Raw genomic sequence first — 20,530 nt, forward strand, 5'->3', positions numbered from 1 at the left:
AACTAAAACAAAGAGCACATAATTGTGCAGAAACAGTTGAAAAGTCAGAAGATTGGATGGAATATAAAGAACAGTAAAGAATGAGCAAATTGATTAATGTTGGAAACTTTGACAATATGAGACAAAGCTAGCCTAAATGTAAAATAGGGAATAAGAATTTCTGTAAATATTTAAAGAAAGGATTTAACAAAGTGAGTGGTGGTCCTATTGAAAGTGAGACTGGAGAATTAATATGGAAAATAATGGCAGATGAAGAGGTATTTTGCATCAGTCTTTATTATTAGAATAAACAATAAATCATCTTGGACCAGTGTTAAGTTGGGAAATGTGAGAGAGGAACTTGGGACAGTGGTTGTAAAGTCACAATCACCAGACAAATGGTACTGAGTAAGTTGCTGGGGCTATGGACTGGCAAGTGCCCTTGTCTTGATGGACTGCATCCTAGCAGCTAGTGAAATAGAGTTGATGCATCGGTTTTTATCTTCCAAAACTCCCCTGATTCAAGGATTATTGTGGGAAATGGGAGCTCCTGGTCTAGGGGTTGCACAATGGCATGGAAAAACGATTGGCTGACCACTAATCAGCAAATAGGTGCTGAGAGGCCGCCTTCAGGTTGGCAAGATGTTTCAAGTGTGTATCACATGGATTGATCTTGGGGCTTAAGTTGTTTGCAATTTATACAAATTACTTAGATGGATGGTGGAAAGAATAGTTGCAAAATTTGATGAAGATACACAAGTAGGAAATTAAGTTGTGAAGGTGACATAGGAAGCTACCAAAAGATGTGAAAAATTGTGCAATTGTCCATTTTAGCAGGAAGAATAAACAGGAAGCAATTATCTAAATAGTGAGATATTGCAAAATGATCTTGGTATCCTCGGAATGAATGGCAAAACTTAGTGTGTGGGTTCAGCAAGTAATTAGGAAAGCTAATAGAATGTTGTTGCTTATTGTTACAAAGTCAAAAGCATGTATGTTCACTTTAAAATAGAAAGTAGTTTCTGAATTTTGAGTAAACTTGAAGTGCCAGCTCAACTGTCTGAATGGAAAGGCTGGGAGATGAGCTAGTCCAAAATAGGTACTTGTAGCAATTGACTGTTAAATGGATACTTGAGTTTTGGTTGCTGTTTTGACAACAATTAGAATTTAACCAATAAGTTTAAATTATGCCCAGGATACTAAAATTGAGTTCGAATTTATTTATTGACACCTGTAAATCAATCAAATTATACAAATTTAATGTGTCATGGGCGGGGGGTATAAAATACATGGGCATTTTGAAAATTGGCCAGAGAGCAACTACCGTAGAACCAACTACCCATCTACCATCTTGCTCTCAAAGAAATTAAAAGGGACTCTCTATCAAAAAGTTACCTTTTCATGTAAAACCTATTTGCAGTAAAAAAGAAAGACGACGACCCAGGGAGATCAGCAGCAGAAGATTGAAGATAGCAGAGAAGGTAGAGACTGAGTGGTCTTGAGATTAAGTTCATGTAATGTTTAATAAGTGTGTTACTGGACAGCGTTTTTTTTTAATAAAGTTAGGGTCAGATAGTAAGTAGTTAAGAGGGACTTGGATTTGTGAATATTTGATGGTTAGTGTACACTATTAGAGTTAAGAAAATAAGTTACATTTCTTTAAATAGTGGAATTTTGAAGTGTCTCATATTTTAACAGTTACAAGGCAGCGAGCTTTTCTGGGTGTTTGGTTTAGTTAACAAGAGGGGTTTGCCTCTGCATCACAATGGTTTGGGGGCTCGCCTGGGATTTGGACAGATTTGAACAGATTTGGGATATGAGTGGTCCCAGCAGATTTAAACACTTGGTGATTAGTGTCCTCGATCTTTAAATGAAACTTAGGTGAGAAAATTTGTTTAATATCAGTTACTTGTTGGTTAAATTAAAAGTGAGGGAACTGGCTTTTAACATTGTTAAAGAGGTTCTGGGGTTTGAAGATGCTTCCCAAATTTGCCAAGAAAGTTTAGAAAGAAGAGAAAGGATATACTTTGGGAATTAGCGAATAGGTTAGAATTTGGTTTAGTCAGGGACAAAAAGAAAGCTGAAATTGTAATGGAGTTAGTCAAGCACTTAGGTGTATCAGAGAGATAGACAAGTGCAGTAGAGTTAGAAAAACTAAAATTGTAAATGAGGCAACTGGAGTTAGAAGATAAAGACTTGGACGGAAGGTTCTCAGCTGAGCAAAGGGAAAGAGAGAGAATTTGAACTTCAGATGTTGTGAATTAGTCAGCAAAAGTCAAGTTAACAGGATGAAGATAAAGGGAGAAGGCAATGATGTATATAAATATTTTAAAACATTGACACATTTTGATGAAAGGTATCAAAACCTCCTGTCCTTCATTTGAAAAATTGGCTAGACAGATAGAGTGGCCAGAGAACTTGTAGGTAATGCTAGTTCAGACTAAGCTGGTAGGCAGAGCTAGTGAGATATTTGCAGTGCTGTCAGATGAGGTGTCATGAGATTATGCAGTTGTCATGAAGGCTATTTTTGCTTATGAATTGGTACCAGAAGCATATAGACAGTGGTTCAGAAATATAAAGAAGGAACCAGATCAGACTTAAGTTGAGCTTCAAAGAATGAAACAACAATTTTGATAAATGGGTGCAGGCCTTAAAAATAGATAAGACATAAGAGGCTCTAAGAGAGATTATTCTGCTGGAGTATTTAAAAACTCACTTCCAGAGATGATGAACCGAAAGCTCAAAAAGTGAGGAGAGTGGCAGATGAATATGCATTGGTGCATAAGGTGAAATCTAGCTTCCGATAGGAATTTCATCCTGAGACGGATAGAAATTAGGAGAAGGGGAGATCCTTCACTACAAAACAGTTGGATAGAGCTCTTAAAGATAGTGGAACCAAGGGTTATAGGGATAAGGCAGGAACAGGATACTGATTGAGGATGATCAGCCGTTCTCATAATGAATGGTGGTGCTGACTCGAAGGGCAGAATGGCCTACTCCTGTACCTATTGTCTAAAACAAAGAGTAGGCGAAAAAAAAAATCCCAAGGGGGTGAAAAGGAGATGAAAGGCCTCTGGTGTTTTCACTGTGCTAAGGTGGGACATACAAAATCACAGTGCTGGTCGTTGAAGAAAGACACTGTGGGAAAATATGTGGTAAAAGAGGCTAAGCCAGTGGGATTAGTTAAAGTAGTAAAGGGAACTCCAAGAAAAGTTGAGGAGCTGCAGGAGAGTGGGTAGCCTAGGCAGAGGCTGGGTATTGAGTTAGTGCCTGATCTCGATAAAGACTTCACCTCTGTTGGTAAAATTTACTCAAGAAGAACAGAGGGAGAAAAGAAAGAATTAAAAATTTTAAGAGATTTGGGATCTGGTCTTTCTCTGATAGTAAGAGGTGAAAGTATTTGCGTTCTTTCTGACATGTTACCTGAGAGCATGATAATTTGTGGAATAAATGGACAGAAATTTAATGTTCCCCTGTGTAGGGTCAGGTTGGAGAGCCAACAATGGGATTGATTGACAGTGTGTCAGTTCCAGAATACAGTTTGTTCTTGGGACTGACCTCGCAGGATCCAAGGTGGGAGTGGTGCCCTCTGTGGTGGAGATGCCGAGGATTGAACACTTATTGTGGGGAGAATTGAATACAATAGTAGGGAAGTTTAGCACTAATGAGACCACATTTGGAGCACTGTGCATGCATTGGTCACCTTATTTATTAAGGCATGGTGTAAAGTGTTGGATGAAGTTCAGAAAAGGGTTGCGAAACTAATAACCTGGAATGGTGGTCCTCTTATGAGGAAAGATTGGGCAGGCTAAACTTTTGTCTGCTTGAGTATATAAGAATAAGTGTTGACTTGATTGTTCTTTTTCATTTTGGGAGAATTTAGAACTAGAGTTTTTTTTGTCTCTGAATGTCTCCCTCAGTGGAAAGGTGGAGGAAGTATTGAGTCTTTGGATACTTTTAAGGAAGGTGTAGAAAAGTTCTTGTTAAGCAAGGGGAGGTGAAGATCTATTATGCAGATTTGTTGTTACACACTGATTAACCATGATCTTACTGAATATTGGATCTTAACTGAGGTTGTGTTGCACCATGCTTGTGATTAGATCTTTTGGGATTTGTTGTGTGCATTCACTGTAATGAAAGAGCTCCTCACATCAGCATTTGCGTGGCTGTACTTCAATTCTGTGAAGTGGTAGAAACTGTGTTGTTTTGAGAGGAAGGGAAAATGTTTATTTGAATTTAGCTGTGAGCACATTCTCTTGCATATCCATCCTCACACTCCACTGAAAGACTGACCAGTTTTCTGGCTGTAATGCTGCTCTTTATATTTTCTTCATATTTGATACATTTCTAAAACCTGGGATCAATCTGTTAAGGTTATGAGAATGTTTCGACAGTTTCAAAATTGACTTGGTTGTGATGAATGACACCAATTTTAGGTGGAATCATAATAAAACGTTGTAATGAAACTGATACCATTTGATGTTAGTGGCCGTTGATTTAATTAATTATCTGAACGTTAGTAACAGCAGATTCATTCAAAGGCTATTCTACCCCAGTGTCTTTTGTGGTTATCTTACAGGAAGATTTCAATAAGGAAGTGTAAACTGTCAGGCAACTTATTGGAGGAATATTGTCAAGTTTGATATCTTCTATTGGTGTGTTAATCTATTTCTTGGGTTTAGCTGAAACAGTGAGATGCCTAATGCTAGTGAAACCACTAGTGAAATGAGGTCAGATGACAAAAAGCTTGTTGATATGAGTTTGAAGGATTGTTTTAAAAAGAGGTGGAGAGAGGGATGGAGGATATTTGAAAGTTTAGATAGACCATTTTCTAATAATTTGAAAGTTGACAAGACAGGGAATTTTGCATTTTTGTGTAAGTGGATCAGTGGTGAGATTTGAGGCTGTCAGCGAATTTGAAGTGTTATTTTAAAAGCAGCTGGTGTTGAGAATATGTTAAATACAGTGAAAGCCTTGCTGTAAATTGTGGAGGAGTGAATTCAGCAATTCGTGACTAATTATTTCATGATTAATGACAAAGGCCAGCACCACATAATTAATTTCAGCTGCACTCAGAACAGATCCTTCAGACGGTAAAATAAATCAAGGAACTGCAAATGCTAGAGATCTCAAACAAGAACAGAAATTGCTAGAGAAACTCAGCAGGTCTGGCAGAATCTGTGGGAGAAGAGTTAACGTTTAAAATCCTGTGTCTCTGTGACCCTTCGGAACTCAGTTGCTGCCAGACCTGCTTAGTTTCACCAGTAATTTCTAGTTTTTCCTTCACATGCTACATAGTTATTGGAGAGGATTTGATGTATTGTATCTTTTTAATTTTAAAATTGTGTCTAAACATCTCTAATGGTGAATTTATAAAAGTAACAGGCCAAGTTGATAATGAATGTTGGAAGCAATCTGAAGTTGTTAATTTGCGTATTATTTAGTAATATAATGTTTAAGTATACTGGGTTGAGAGGAGATTTTTTTTTGCATTAAAATAAAGGAGACAGAAGTGAAGCTGTTAACTGCAAGAATGCTGTTTGGATTTCAGACTGTTCTGCTGGTACTGAGAAATATTATGCCTTATTCTATTCATTCATGTTAAAGGAATTGACCCTATTGGTTGATTTTTTTTTTGCCAAACTATTTCTGCTTTACAGACCAATGTTAGATGGTCACTAGTTGTGTAAAAATTGTTCCATGTCTCCTCCCTTTTCCATCATTGACATTGCTTCCTTTTGTTGACAAGGACCTAAGCTCTGGAATTCCCTCAGTTAAAGACTCCATCTCTCTCGTTTTATTCCCTTTCCTTCTCTCTCTAAGACTTTCCTGAAAATGACCCCTAAAGTTTTAGTCTCCTATGTAAAATCTGCTTTGCTCGGTGTCAATCTGTCTGATAATGCATCTATTATCTATGAAATACTTTTGGATGTTTCACAATGTTAAAGGTGCTGAAAAGCATTTTAAAAAGATTGTAAATGTATTAAGTAGACATAATACATTTTTTCTATTGGGAATGATTGCAGAAGATACTTGTCTAGCTTTTGAAAGGAGCTTGGAAATCAAAGGTGAACTATTTTCAAGGTTAGAACAAACATATGTTAGAAATGTGCTGATGTTCCTTCAGAATATTGACGGGAAGGGCAAGCATTTTGGATGGTAGTTGTTCATTAGAGCTGACTGCATTGTTAAGTATGCATCTTGCCATTTGGCATAAGTTGCATGTTAGGCTTCCACTAGTCCTTCATCTGATCTGCAAGGCATGCAACCATAGGTTACAGCATAGAAAGAGATTATTTAGACAGTCATGTCTGTGTCACCTGAATAGATTAGCTGCCACCCCAATCTTATTTACCAGCATCTGGTCTATAGCCTTCCAGTTGCAGCTCCTTCCAGGTTTGTTTTAAATGAGTTGAGTGTTTCTGCCTCAACCTACAAACTGAGGAGTCAATCCAGACACCCAGCACATTAGGTGAAAAAGTTTTTCCTCACGACCACTTCAATTCTGCTACCAACCAGCTCAAAATCTGTGTCCACTGGTAGTTGACCTCTGCTAGGGAAAATAGGTCTTCCCTTTTGCATTGTTTTAAAGCTGTTGTAATGTATATCTTGATTAAAGCACTTTGCCCTAAATACACACACACTTTCATTCTCTCTCATTCACTCACTCGCACTCATGCACTCTCTCACACAAAAACACACACACTTCTCTACTGCAGTATGTCCTTCCTCTGGCTTGTTGCACAAACTCTAACTATGGCCTAACCACTATCTTGAATAGTTCCAGCATTATATCTCTACTGTTGTTTATTCAGTACCTCACCTCACGGAGGAACATTCTATATGCCTTCTTTATCACCTTATCCACCTGTCCTGTCACCTTTGGGGAGCTCTGGCCAGCATTCCAAGGTCTCTCAATTCCACCTGTTTATTGTGCATTTCCTAGTTTTGTTTGCCATCCCCAAATACATAAATAGCCTCACACTACTTTGGATTGAATTCTAATTTGCCACTTTTCCACCCACTCAACCAAACTGTTATGTTCCTGCACTCAACAGCCATCCTCCTCACTATCAATTACCTGGCCAATTTTTATGTTGTCTGTAAATCTCCCAATTGTGTTTCCCACACAGTGGCATAGTAGCATGGCTATTACAGCATTATTGGAGCGAATGAGATAATGTCCCAACACTGAAATGGCATCCATTGTTAGGCGATAATCCTGTTAGAAATCTGCAGTGCATTATTTTGGATTCTTTGTTAATACATATGTAATCATCTTTGTTCACAACTTCACAGGGGATTTTGGCAAACTTCCTGCAATTGAGCAGATGCACAGCCTAAGTGATGGTAAGGGTGTCTGAGGAATGTGTTCAAACACGACAAAGTTATGGTCTTGAACCAGTGTTCAATTCCAGTTTTAGAATAGCCTGTTGTCTGTTTATAGTGCTGCTTTTTGACATTGAGTAAATCATGAAGGCTGTGTAGATCTAATAAACTAGCCACAGCAATGAGAAATAATTTTGATCTCTGGGCTCGATGTACCTATAAGCAAAAATTTTATTAACCAGCACCAATGGGACCAGGAGTGTGCTGGTTGATCAAATATTCTGTATAATCAAGAGGTCAACATTGTCAAAAACACACACTGAGTAATAGAAACGTAATTTATGGGGGTATACATGTCACTGTTTAAATCACATTAATAATAATGCAACTTTGCCTTAAATAAAACTTACAGCAGAGAACCTTCTTATTTGCACCCTCACCTGACTACTCGGACATCATGGTAGATTGTGGTATTGAGGAGAAATGTTTTGAAATGAAATGTATCAACTGTTGATATTTCATGTGGCTGTTTGATTGAATGTCAAGTATATTTACATTGAGGTAAATAAATTTTAAAAACTTACAATTGGGCAGAATAATGAAGTCAACTTTGTAGTATTTGAGGTACGTATATAATTTTAGCACATTGTATCAAGAATGCCAGTTCATAAGGTGCCAGTTAAAACTAAGTTTGCAATATTTTAATACATGGATTGGATGTATTATTGATTGGGCCAGCATTTTTCATTCATCCCCAGTTATTCTAGAAGGTGATAGTGAGATACCACCTTGAAATACTGCAGTCCATTGGTGTAGGTACACTTGTGCTATTACAGAGGAAGTTTCAGGGTTTTGAGTAGATGACACTGAAGAAACGGTGATTATATTTCCAAGTCAGGATGGTGTGTGGCCTGGAGGAATCTTGTAGGTAGTGTCATTCCCTGCTGTCCTTGCCCTCGAGATCGAAGCGGCTAGAAGGTGCTATCTAAAGAACCTTGGTAAAGTTCTGCTGTATATCTTTGCAAGGTGGTGCATATTACTTCTGAGCATCAGTGATGGAAGGAGTGAATATTTGTGTATGTGGTACTAATGAAGTGGTCAGCTTTATCTTAGTTGGTGTTAAGCTTCTTGAATGTTGTTGGATCTGCACTTATTTGGGTATGTGGGAAATATTCAATCACACTTCAGACTTGTGCTTTGCATATGGTGCAGAGTCACTGGGGAGGCAGGAGGTGAGTTATTTGTTGCATGATTCCTAGTCTTTGATCTTTTTTAACCGCAGTGTTTATATTGGCTAGGCTAATTCAGTTTCTGGTCAGTGGTAACCCCAATGATCTTGGTGGAAGATTCAGAGGTGATAATACTATGGAATGTCAAAGGCTGATGGTTAGATTCTTTCTTATTTGCAATGCACATTGCCAGGCACTCATTTGGTGTAAATGTTAGTCTCCACTTGTCAGCCCAAGCATAGATATTGCCTGTACCTTGCTGCATTTGGATGTAAACTGCTTCTGTAGCTGAGGAGTTGTAAATGATGCTGATCTTTGTGCAATTATCACCAATCATCTTTGCATCCAACTTTCTGATGAGAAAATATAATTTCTGAAAATGGTTGAGCCGAGGATGCTACCCTGTGGAACACCTGCAGTGATGTTCCAGAGTTGAGATGGCTGACTTTCGCCAACCATTTTCCTTTGTGCTGGGTATGACTCCAACCAACAGAGTTTTCTCCATGATTCAAGATTTCCTAGCATTGTCAAATGCAGTCTTGATGTCAAGGCCAGTCACTTTTACTTCCCCTCTAGAATTTAGTTTTTTTTTGTTTGAATTAAAGTTGTAATAAAGTCAGGCACTAAGTGACTCTGATGGAACTCAAATGAGCGTCAGTGAGCAGGTTATTGATGAGTGAGTATGGCTTGATTGTACCCCTTCTATACTTTATTGATAATCAAGAGTAAACTGAAGGGGCAGTAATTAGCGGGGTTGGATTTGTCCTGCTACTTGTGTTCAGGCATACCTGGGCAATTTTCCATTTTAGTGGGTAAATGCCAACATTGTAGCCATACTGGAACAGCTTAGCTAAAGTGTGGCAAGTTCTGCAGCACAAGTCTTCAGTATTATTGTTGGAATGTTGTTGGGACTGTTTGCCTTTGCACTGTCCAGTGCCTCAGGCATTTCTTGATATCACGTGGAATGATTCAAATTCGTTAAAGACTGGCATCTGTGATGCTGGGTTCATCTGAGGGTGGCCAAGGTGGGTCAACCGTTTGGCACTTCTGGGTGAAGATCATTGCAAACTCTTCAACCTCAACTTTTGCACTTATGTGCTGGATTCTCCCATAGTTGAGGATGATTATTGTGGAGCTGCCTTCTCCATTGATTTGCTTAAATGTTTGCCACTATCCGTGCCTGGATATAAAAAGGTACACTTCTGGTCAGAACTCAAGTTGGTGAACTGTGTGTCTCTTTGCTGCTGACTGGTGTAAGGAGCCCCAGTTAATGAGCAAACAGCTATTTAATTTTGTTTTTTAATACCAATAAGTGCCCAACACTGAGATTTTGGGTGGGCATGTAATCTTAGCCCAAACCAAATAAGTGCCATTCTGAACTTTGATACTTGCAACCTGACTTGTGCCTTCTGAACCTTTCGAGCTTGTGAAGAATTCATGGCACACAAGTCGTCATTCTATGATATTGTGTTTTCGTAACTCCTTTGACTTCATGTTGAGACTTGTATGAAGATACAGTGTAACGTTGGATAACCCACAGACTAGCTGCCAGTGGATGTTGGTATTTGGTAAACTTGCATTTTGAGCTGCAATGATGAAGGGAAATGTCACTATGAATACTGATATTCATCTTACTGGCTCACAGTGGACTGTACAACATCTTACAGCTTTTTATCAGACTGGCTGGCAGTAACATAAGTTCAGCAGTTGAGAGAAAATAATATATGCCAAAATGTACCCTTCAGTGTGAGGATGCCACTGTCTAATCATAAATAAAGTTGTGTGCTATTTTCAGTAATGAATGAAACATGTTGAGCTAATTTTTCAGCCTTTGATAGTCTCTCAGTCTCCGGAGACATGTCAGAGAATTTGAATCGGCACTGTTTCCGAGTTGTTCATGTAAACAGGCTGAAAGCAAATCTCCTGTACAAGGAAAATGGTATACAATTGACAGTGCATTTTTCAAATGCCAGATAGGGTCATGGATTTGTGAAATTCCTTTCTCTACTATTTTAACAACCGGAACTGTGTTAATGGGGAGTGTTTACATGCCAGAACGGTGCAAGTTGTAATTTCAAGGCCACTGCTTTTTAAAGTTCTATAAAATAATAAAATGTGGAGCACTAGTATTAGGGCACTATTTTAAATAGGTTTTATTCTTTATTCTCCGTCCACTGACAGTGGCTGTAATTAAGTTTGTTTAATTTGCTCTCTGTGAAGTAACTGTATATATGGTCCTCATTTAGCCATGCTGTTTTATTCAACATAAATCCTTTAGCAAGAGTGTACATATTGATGTCAAGCAATGTTTTGCCTTGACAGGTTGTGCTAACGTCGTATAGGGAAGGGCAATTAGCTACAGTTCAGGAATCTTACCTTCATGTGGGATTGGTAACCTATCACTTTAAGCCTTGATGAAAATTGCTTTCTGTTTTTTCCAACTTGTTGCTAACTCGACCACTTCATACCATCAAGTGCTGGAATCCCTTAAGTACATTGATTCAGATGACAACCAATGCTAACAATCATTGTTGATCACTAGACCATCAGTATTGAGAGGATAAGAGATTAAGTAGAAAAAAAGGAAGATGGGAATAGATTGCACAGTTGCAAGGAGAAGATTAGTATCGGGGGAGGTGGCGAGATGAGTGCTGGGTTATTTTGTACTCATTTGCTTTTCGCAACAATGGCTGTGTATTTGAATTATTTTGTTTCGACCCAGATGACAGTGTGGAGCTTCAAATTAACCTTAGATGCAAGATTAATATTACTGACTGGAAATAAATCTCTTAACTCCCTTTTGTTTTACAGGCCATTGAATATCACTGTAGTTTATGAAGGAAAATGTTCACATTGCATGCGAATTGGGGTAGCTGTTCCACTATCGGGTACAGTGGTCAAGCTCCGGGAAGCAATTTCACAAGAAACCAAAATCCCCACTGATCAGGTAATCACACATTTGATTCTCTTCATAGTAAGATTAGTCCATTTATTTGAACTTATCATTATTATAAATCCACGTATTATAAGTAGTTTGAGGCTCTGTAACCTGGGGGAGGGCTACTTTGAATTCTGAAGTGTTTTTGCGTGCCCCACGTCATGTCATCTTTAACTACTTTCTAGCTTTGTGGAAAATCCCTTTGTTGAAGTGCTGCTCCGTGGGGGTCCTCAGCGAAGTCTTTTTCTATTAACACAGCAAAACTTGGAGGGCTCCGCTTTTAAAAGGGAACGGTAGTCTCAGTCAGATGGTAAAACAGACCAACACAGCGTGCCTGGGCTTACTGCGCAAGGAACATTCCACATGAACTGTGTCTCTTGCTGCGAGGGAATGCGTGCCTCCTAGGATCTTTGGACAAGCTCTTCAACTAAGGATTTTTTTTCCACAAAGGAAGAAGGCAGTTAAATTCCACTGTGGGGCATATAAAGGGGTAAGTGTGTTACATTGGCGGTACCACCCCTGCAACTACCTCCTCTTAAAGGACCCACCTGCAATGTAGAGTTCTTATTATTGCTTAAATGTCTTTTCTACTGTTCTGTGATTTTGGATAGTGATCTGGTACTATCCAGATTAATAATTAATCCTGAGTTAATAACTAATTTGCCCATCTCGCTTGAAGTATTGGAAATGCAGGAGGATGGTGTGTGGAAACCAACTTGTACTGAATTAATGAATGGTTTTCATGTTTAAACCTTAAAAAGTAGAGCGATTTACCATATGTTTAATTGCATGTACCTTATGCTTGCTGCTAATAGTGTTTTAATGTGGAAAGAATTTAAGTTTTCACCAGCATCCCTAAACTTGAAAAGTATAAAGTGATTCTTCTGCTTAATCAAGTACTCCATTGCCGAAAAGGTAGTTACATCATTAACAACAAATTTTATTTGTATAGTACCTTTTAATAGAATAAAACAGTCTATTATTTAATAAACTAAAACAGCTTCATAGAAGAATTATAAAATAAAATGATACCAATTCATGTCAGGAGATATTAAGATAAATAATTGATCAAAGCAATAGGTTTTCAGGGGCATCTTAAAGGAGCTCAACAAAGAGGTCTTCTAGGGAGAGAGGTGAGGCAGAAGTGAGAGCTGATGCAACAAGAGCCACAACAACATTTTGCTTGAGCAATTAAAATCAGATGCTCAAGAACTGAACTCATGGAGTACCGATATCTAAACAATGTGGAGCTGGAGAAGATTAGAGATTCAAAGGTGGGGAGGAAGGATGGCATGTTAATAAAACAGTGTGTGAATAAATCAGCAAGAATCGGGATAATGGGTAAAGAGGACTTGATGTAAGTTGGGACATGGACAGCAGAATTTTGCATGAAGTCTTAAGTTTGGAGGGGTGACCATGGGAGGTGAGTCGGGGGAATAGTTGAATAGTCCAGTCTCGACGTGGAAAGAGATGAGTGTCTCAGCAACAATTGAACTAAGGTAGGGGCAAAGTTTGTATGGTTTTAGAGAGGTAGAACTTGACAATCTCAGTAATGATATGGATGTGTCATGGAAGCTCACCCTGGGCTATGACTGATAAAGATGTGAATAGACTGTTTCAGCATCACATTGTGCTATGATGAAATTGCTGACTGTTCCAACAGATTTTGTTGTGGAGACAATATGCACGTATGAGATAGAAGCTGCAGTAGACCAATCAGCCTCTCAAACCTGCTCTTCAATTATTAAAATTATTAATGTCGTGGGTGATCTCTTTGTATTTCAAGTTTTGTATTCCTGCCTACCACTGATATTCCTGGATTCCCCTGCCGAATAAGAATTTATCCAAACCTCTCTTTGAAAAATTCAGTGATCCTATCTCCATAAGCTCTGTGGCAGAGAGTTCCAAAATCGCACAACCCTTTATCTTTGACCTGAAAGATCAACCCTTAATTTTAAAACACTGGACTGACCCACAAGAGGAAACAGCCTTTCCATCTGAATCTTGTTTAGACTGTTTTGGGTCTTATATACTTTAAACAAGTTGCCCCTTGCTCTTTTGAAATTTTGACCAAACCTACCCAAACTATGGTGACCAAGTGAAGCCCCATACTGTTGATGTCAGCTGTCTTAAGGAACATTGCCACTTCCCATTCCCTCCCCCCCCCCCCCCCCCCATATCCCTATAAATTCTTCCTCATTGAATATACTTGATAGATTTTCAGGGTGGAGCATTCCAATGATTAAGAACCCTTTGAATGATTTGAGGAGTAAATGTTGATTAACATGGTTTTGGGTTTCTCTTAAACTAAGGTTGCACTTGTTGGCTTAATATCTCTCTGCTGTTGGTAGGCTGCTCAAGGTTTTGATTTGGCAATGATGAAGGTACAAATTTTTGTTTCAAAGTCAGGTTGTTATCTCTTGGAGGGGCAGTTTAGGATGATGGGCATTTCCCTGTTTCTGCTGACCTTATTCTTTTGGGAGGTGAATACCATGGCTTTGAGCAGTGCTGTGAACGAAACAGGACTACAACAATCCTGAGGTTGAGTGTAATGCCCTTAAAATCATCAACCCACTTTATTATATTTGAATTGTCAGAAGTCCTAAACTTATTGCAGAACTGCATTTGAGCATGTTTGTTCCATCTACCTTATGACCTTGAGATTCCTGTTTGATTTGGTTAATAAACTTAACTTTGGTGTCAGAAGGCTGGGAATTGTGTATGCAGTCCTTGAAATGAGCTATTAAACCAAGCTCATGTTCTGCCTGTTAACTCAGTGGTTCGACTTGGAGAGCAGAAGTTTGGGAACTCCTTACCTTTTGAGTCTACTGCCTAAAGTTGGCCATTTGGCCCAACTGGTCCATGTCGGTGCTTATAGAGTCATATATATGGAAACAAATCCTTCAGTCCAACTCATCCACGCTGACCAGACATCTGCTGACCAGTCCAATTCATCCACGCTGACCTAGTCCCATTTGCCAGCATTTGGCTCATATCCCTCTAAATCCTTACTATTCATATATCCATCAAGATGCCTTTTAAACCTTGTAATTTACCCGTCTCCATAACCACCTCTGGCAACTCTTTCCAAACACCCACCACCCTCTGCATGCAAAAGTAACCCCTCAGGTTCTTTTTAAACCTTTCCCCTCAACTTAAACCTATGCCTTCTAGTTTTGGGATTTCCCATTCTAGGGAAAAGGCCTACGTATGCCCCTCATGATTTTATAAACCTCCATAAGGTCACCACTCAGCCTCTGACACTCCAGGGAAAAAAGCCCCTGCCTATTCAGCCTCTCACTATAATGCAAACCTTCTAATTCTGGCAACATCTTTGTAAATCTTTTCTGCACCTTCTCAAGTTAACAACATCCTTCCCACAGAAGGGTGACCAGAATTATATGCAGTATTTGAAAAGTAACCTCATAAATTTCCTGTCCAGTGGCAACATGACCTCCCAACTGCAATATTCAATGCTCTGAGCGTGTCAAACACCTTCTTCACCACCCTCTCTACTTGTAATTCCTCTTTCAAGGAACTATGCACCTGCTCCCCTAGGTCTCTGTTCAACAGCACTCCTCTGGGCTCTACCATTAATTGTATTAGTCCTGCCCTGATGTGTCTTGCCAAAATGCAAAACCGCATTTATCTAAATTAAACTCCACCTGCCCATTGGTCCATCTGATTATGGTCCCGTTGTACTCTGAGATAATCGTTTCCACTGTCCACTACAACACCTATTTTGGTGTTATCTGCAAACTTCCTAACCATGCCTCCTATACTCAATCCAAATCATTTATATAAATGACAAAATGCGGTGAACCCAGCATTGATCCTTATGGCACACTGCTGGCCTCAGGCCTCCAGTCTGGAAAGCAACCCCCTGTCACCAACCTCTTTCTCCAACCTTCAAGTCAATTTTGTGCTCCATGCAAGTTTCCTTCATCCCCTTCCTTCCAGCACCATCAATGCATTTTTCTATTCCTTTCTTGCAAATATTTTCTAGAATCCTCTTAAATATAGTTGAGGCAATTAACTACATGCAATGACAGATTCTACATTCTAATCAATCTCTTGGAAGTGATGATTCCCCTGAATTACCTATTGAATTTATTAATTTTTATTTATGATTCCTAGTTTGGTCTCTGCTTCAAGTGGAAACACCTCATCCTCTACCTTACTAAACCCTCCATAATTTTAAACTCTATCAGACCGTCCCTTAGCCTTCCCTTTTCTACAGTACTATAAGGAGTTCAGGGAATTATTTTTGTGATCTGGCTAATATTCTTCCACTAACTAATCACCAAAAACCAGTCAGTCAGTCATTTGCTTGATTGCTTTTGTGAGATCTTGCATTGTGTAAAATGGCTGTCAATTTTAACTGTACAATTATTTAAGTCACCAAAGAAATCTAAGTGTTTTCTTTTTGTGGCTGAGTATTGTGTATTTCTTGTTCATCTCTAGGTAGAGGAAGAGTGGAATGCAAGGATTTAAAGATTAGAATCGGATTATAAAATTGTATAGCAGAAGATCAAAAGTTGAGAAGGAAAAGAGGTCTAGCAGAGGATTAAAGATGAGAATGATTGTGATTGAATGGTACAAGCTGAAGGTGCCACAGTTCTGGATAAGTTGTACTTTTTGTCCAGCAGTGCTCTGTATCTCTTGCTTCTTGTCTTGCTCATTCTATTGTCAGCTTTTCACATTTCGCTATACCCAGTGTCTGTTTTTAGTGGTTACAATCTTGAATTTTGGAATTTTCTTCCTAAATTGGCCCAATTTTTCACATTCCTTCAAACATGCATGTGCATGTGTGCACAGCAGCAGACAGGGGGCCAAGAGTAGGGCTCTTGGCCCCTTGAGCTTGCTCTGCAATTCAGTAAGATCTTAGTTGGTCTAGTTTCACACTCTCACTAACCCTGACTAATGTTTTACCCACATGCTAATCAGAAGTGTATCTACCTTTGCCTTGTAAAATACACTTTCTCAACTGCTGTGGATCAAACAGTTCCAAATACTTAATGACTTCTTAAAAAAATTCTCCTCCTCTGTCTTAATGGATGACCCCTTATTTTGAAACAGGGATCCCTGGTATTAGATTCTCCCATAAATGGGAAAGTCTTCTCCATATGCACCCTCAGAATCTTGTTTGTTTTAATCGAGTTGCCTCTTCCTTCCTAAACTGTAGCTGATACATGCCTAACCAGTCCAATCTTACCTCATTAGACAACCTGTTTATTCCATGTATTAGTCTCTCAACTGCTCGAATGCATTTACACCCTTCCCTGAATAAGCAGACTAATACTATACACAGTACTCCAAATCTAGTATAGTCAGTGCAGCATGTAATTGAAGTATAACCTCTCTACTTAAGTGTTCTGTGGCCAACACAAGCTATAGCATTCTTGCTATGTTACTTTCTGCATCTGCAATCTAACCTTCTGAAATTTATGCATGAGATCACCCAGATACCTTCTATCTGAGCTCTGTAATCTCTCACCATTCAGATGATTTTTAAAATTTTTCCTGCCAACATGGACAGTTATACTGTTTCCCATATTATACGTCATTGGCTGCTTCTTTCCTCATTCCCTTAACCCATCTTTATTTGTAGTCTTCTTCTGTTGTCTTCACAACTTACTTTGCCACTTATCTTTTGTGTCATCAGCAAATTTCACATGTATACCTTGGTCCCTTCATCAAAGTAAGTTATATTTAAATAAACTGTAAAGGATGAGGCCCTAGCACTGCTCCTTTTGGCACACCATTCATTATATCTTGCAAACTAGAAAATGACCCATTTATGTTTCCTGTTTCCTGTCAACCAGCCAAGCTTCACTAATATGTTACTCTTTACCATGTGAAAACATTCTCACCTGAAACTATACACATTAACCCTCTCCTGTTTCCCTTTTGTCCAGCCCCTCTATGAAACATCTCGGGATCTATTTATTATATTAAATACTTGCTTTAATTGTAGATTTTTTTAATCAACCTGTTCCAGTGTGTTATGATACACCTTTGGAGTAGGTAGAAATTGAACCTAGACCTCATGGTTCAGTGTTAGGGACACTAGCATTGTGCTCTCTGATGCACAGTGCTTTATTGGACTAATAACTCATCTCAGTTGATAGTGTATTCACCTCTGAGTTTCAAGATTCTGGGTTTAACTTTGAGCCAGGAGGTGCGGGTTCAAGTCCCACTCACTCGTTTTGTTGTTCAAAAAGAAATCCCACTGGACTGTTACCCCCTGCTGCTGGGGCCAATATTTATCGCTTTGTCATTGTCACATTTGTTGTTTGTGAGATCTTGCTGTGTACAAATTGCCAGCTGAATTTCCAGCATTATAACAAAAAGCTGGTAAATATTTTTCCTCCAAATTATTAGCCTCTTTTGGTACGGCAGGTTTTTTTTTGTCATTTCCAATATTTGTAAGTTTCCTTCCTTAATTTGGTCTGGATTTTCCAGATTGTATTTCTGTTGTTCCTATGTTAACACTGCTTGATGAAACATTGTTTGCTGTGCCTTCACTGCAATACGTCATTATCTGTCTACAAACTGGATTATGGATAGTTGGGGTGGAGCACTTCCTGAAAAGCAGCCAATCAGATAGTGAGCACCAGACAATCTGCAGTCTATAGACTGCAGTATTTTGTAATTGAACATTTGAAAGCAGGGTCAATTCTATTGCTGGAGGGGAGACGAATATGAGATTTGTAACTGACAAAATACCAGGAATTCTTCAGCAACCATTTACAATGAGCACAGTCTGTAATACAAAACATTTTTTTCTGTCGATGTTGTCACTTTTTATGTAGGGGAGATGGAGGAAGAAGTGTATGGGCAAAAAGAGCAATGCTTGATGCAATAATAAATATATATTGCTTTATTGTATCCCTAACAGCTCTTGCCTATCTTCAAACCGCGTTGTTTGCTATGAGAGATTACTCGTCATCCAGTCAACTGAAAAAGAAATCCCACAGCCACAGTTTAAACATTGAGCACCGATATCCCGATTAGTGAATGTGTGGAAGAAATTGAGTTCTTTGTATTCTACCCTTCCAACAAATGCTGATACTATCTACTTTTAAAACAGTCAGTGATAATTGAGACCCAACAAGAGGAGCCCTTATCTCCTTTTCTTGAATGTGCAGATTGTTTTTGTTTTTTCAGAAGATCTGAAAAGGTATTAGGGCTCATACTGCATGAGCAATTCCTTATGCTCCCGGTATTAACTGTCTGATATTTCCCAACCATTGACATTTAGAATGTTTTTGCTGAACACAACCTTGTCGCTTCTTTCACTGTTCATCCTCTTGGCTGAACAATGACTGGTTTAACTTTCTGCACTTACACCATTTCCTATCCAGTACTGCTGATTGTCCCTCTCATTCTCTTAGTTAAATATAATTTCAAAAAAATGACTCTGGTAGTGTGTGTGGAAGAGCAGGTATGTCTTCTTTCAGCTTCTTCTGTTTTACTTAGGTTGCCACAAGCTATTTGATCTTCATTCTCAATTCTCTACTTCTCCAAAGTTTAACTTTCTCATGACCATATCTTTCCTCCTTGTACTTAGGCTTTCCTGTTCTTCCTCCTGGCAGCCCCATCTCTATCACTTGGCTTACCACACCTCCTTTCTCTCTACACCTGGTGACCATACCATTTCAGTTCCACATTGACTATTGTTTTTGCTCCTGTGATCTTCATTGACCCCCCTGATGTACTGGTTTATTATATTGTCCTTTGTCATTACGCTCATCATTCACATTTCATTAGTATGCAGTCTTTGTTCTTCTGTTCCCCTTGTGTTGGCCAGGTTTCTGTACCATCAAACAAGGACATTCTTATTTGTTTGTAGATTTTTCCTTTCAGTTTCAGTGACACGTATCTACTATATAAAACTCCAAAGAACTTCTTCCAGTTACTACAACCAGAGATAATCCATTATGGCAAGTAATTCTCCTCCTGAGTCCTTGAAGCCTTTCCACCATCTTCGAGGCATACGTCAGCATGTGATGGAATGCTCTTTGCTTGCCTGAATGAGAGAGTAACTCCAACAACACTTAAACTTGATACTGCCTAGGGCAAAGTACATTTCTGAATGATAGCACAATAACCACCTTTGACGTTCATTTCCTTCAACACCAAAGAATGGTAGCAGTGATTACCATCTACAAGATTCACTGCAACAAAGCATCAAACCTCTTTAGACAGCATCCTTCCAGAATTGTGGCCTTTACAGTGGAAGAAAATAAGGGCAGCTGATGCATGGGAACACCACCACCTGCAAGTCCTCTTTCAAGAGATGTGCAATTCTGACTTGGCACCATATAATTGTTTCTTCACTGTTGCTGCAGCAAAACCCTAGATCTCACTTCCTAATAGCACTATGGGTTTCCCAGGACCACATGAATGAAACAGTTCAAGAAGGAAACTCACCACCACCCTCAAGTGTAATTAACAGTGTACAATGAATGGCCTAGCCAGCAATGTTCACATCCTGTGAATGAATTAATTTAAAAAATTCTATAAATGAAACTACCCACTTTCTCAAGTCGTCTTCCTTCATTATCTTTACATCCTCAGTCTGATCATCTTTCCCGATGGTCTTTATCTTGGTCTTTGACCTACTAATTTCTGTACCTCATTTTCCAGTTCTTCGGATGCTCAGTCATGCTCTCATCACCACCACCACCACCACCACCAAAAGAGTTGAATTCCTCTGTAATTTCTGCAACATTGAATGTCTCAGTTCCTTTGAATCTGATGGAAAATGCTTGCCTTCTTGCCATTGGAATTTTCTCTCTCATTAGAATACAGTTGTGAATAGTTTTTTTAGGACCTGGACCCATATTCACCTAGGCAGGTCTAGTAACTGATTTCATCACTGCTTTGCCTTTTTTCATTTCTTTCAGCATTGTTCTAATTTCTTTCATATTCATGTTAATTGTCACTCTTTTAACTTGCAGTTAATGTTTCTAATTTCTAAATTTTCTTAAATTCATAATCCTGTTAAAGTAATGGCTTTACTTGATTTTATCCTCTTTCACAAAGGTTA

General features: G+C 38.8%; 1 protein-coding gene across 1 annotated transcript in view; it reads left to right on the forward strand.

Annotated features, from left to right (window-relative positions):
• usp31 (ubiquitin specific peptidase 31) overlaps window positions 1-20,530 on the forward strand; it is a 139,441-nt gene that overhangs the window by 72,055 nt on the left and 46,856 nt on the right. Inside the window, exon 5 of the mRNA XM_043711666.2 lies at window positions 11,349-11,484. Within this exon, the coding sequence (XP_043567601.1) occupies window positions 11,349-11,484 (136 nt within the window). The remainder of the gene's footprint in view (window positions 1-11,348; window positions 11,485-20,530) is intronic.

Source organism: Chiloscyllium plagiosum, unplaced genomic scaffold, assembly GCF_037043375.1.
Source record: "Chiloscyllium plagiosum isolate Xiang-an unplaced genomic scaffold, Cpla_swu_hap1 HiC_scaffold_20, whole genome shotgun sequence".
Taxonomy (NCBI): Eukaryota; Metazoa; Chordata; class Chondrichthyes; order Orectolobiformes; family Hemiscylliidae; genus Chiloscyllium; species Chiloscyllium plagiosum.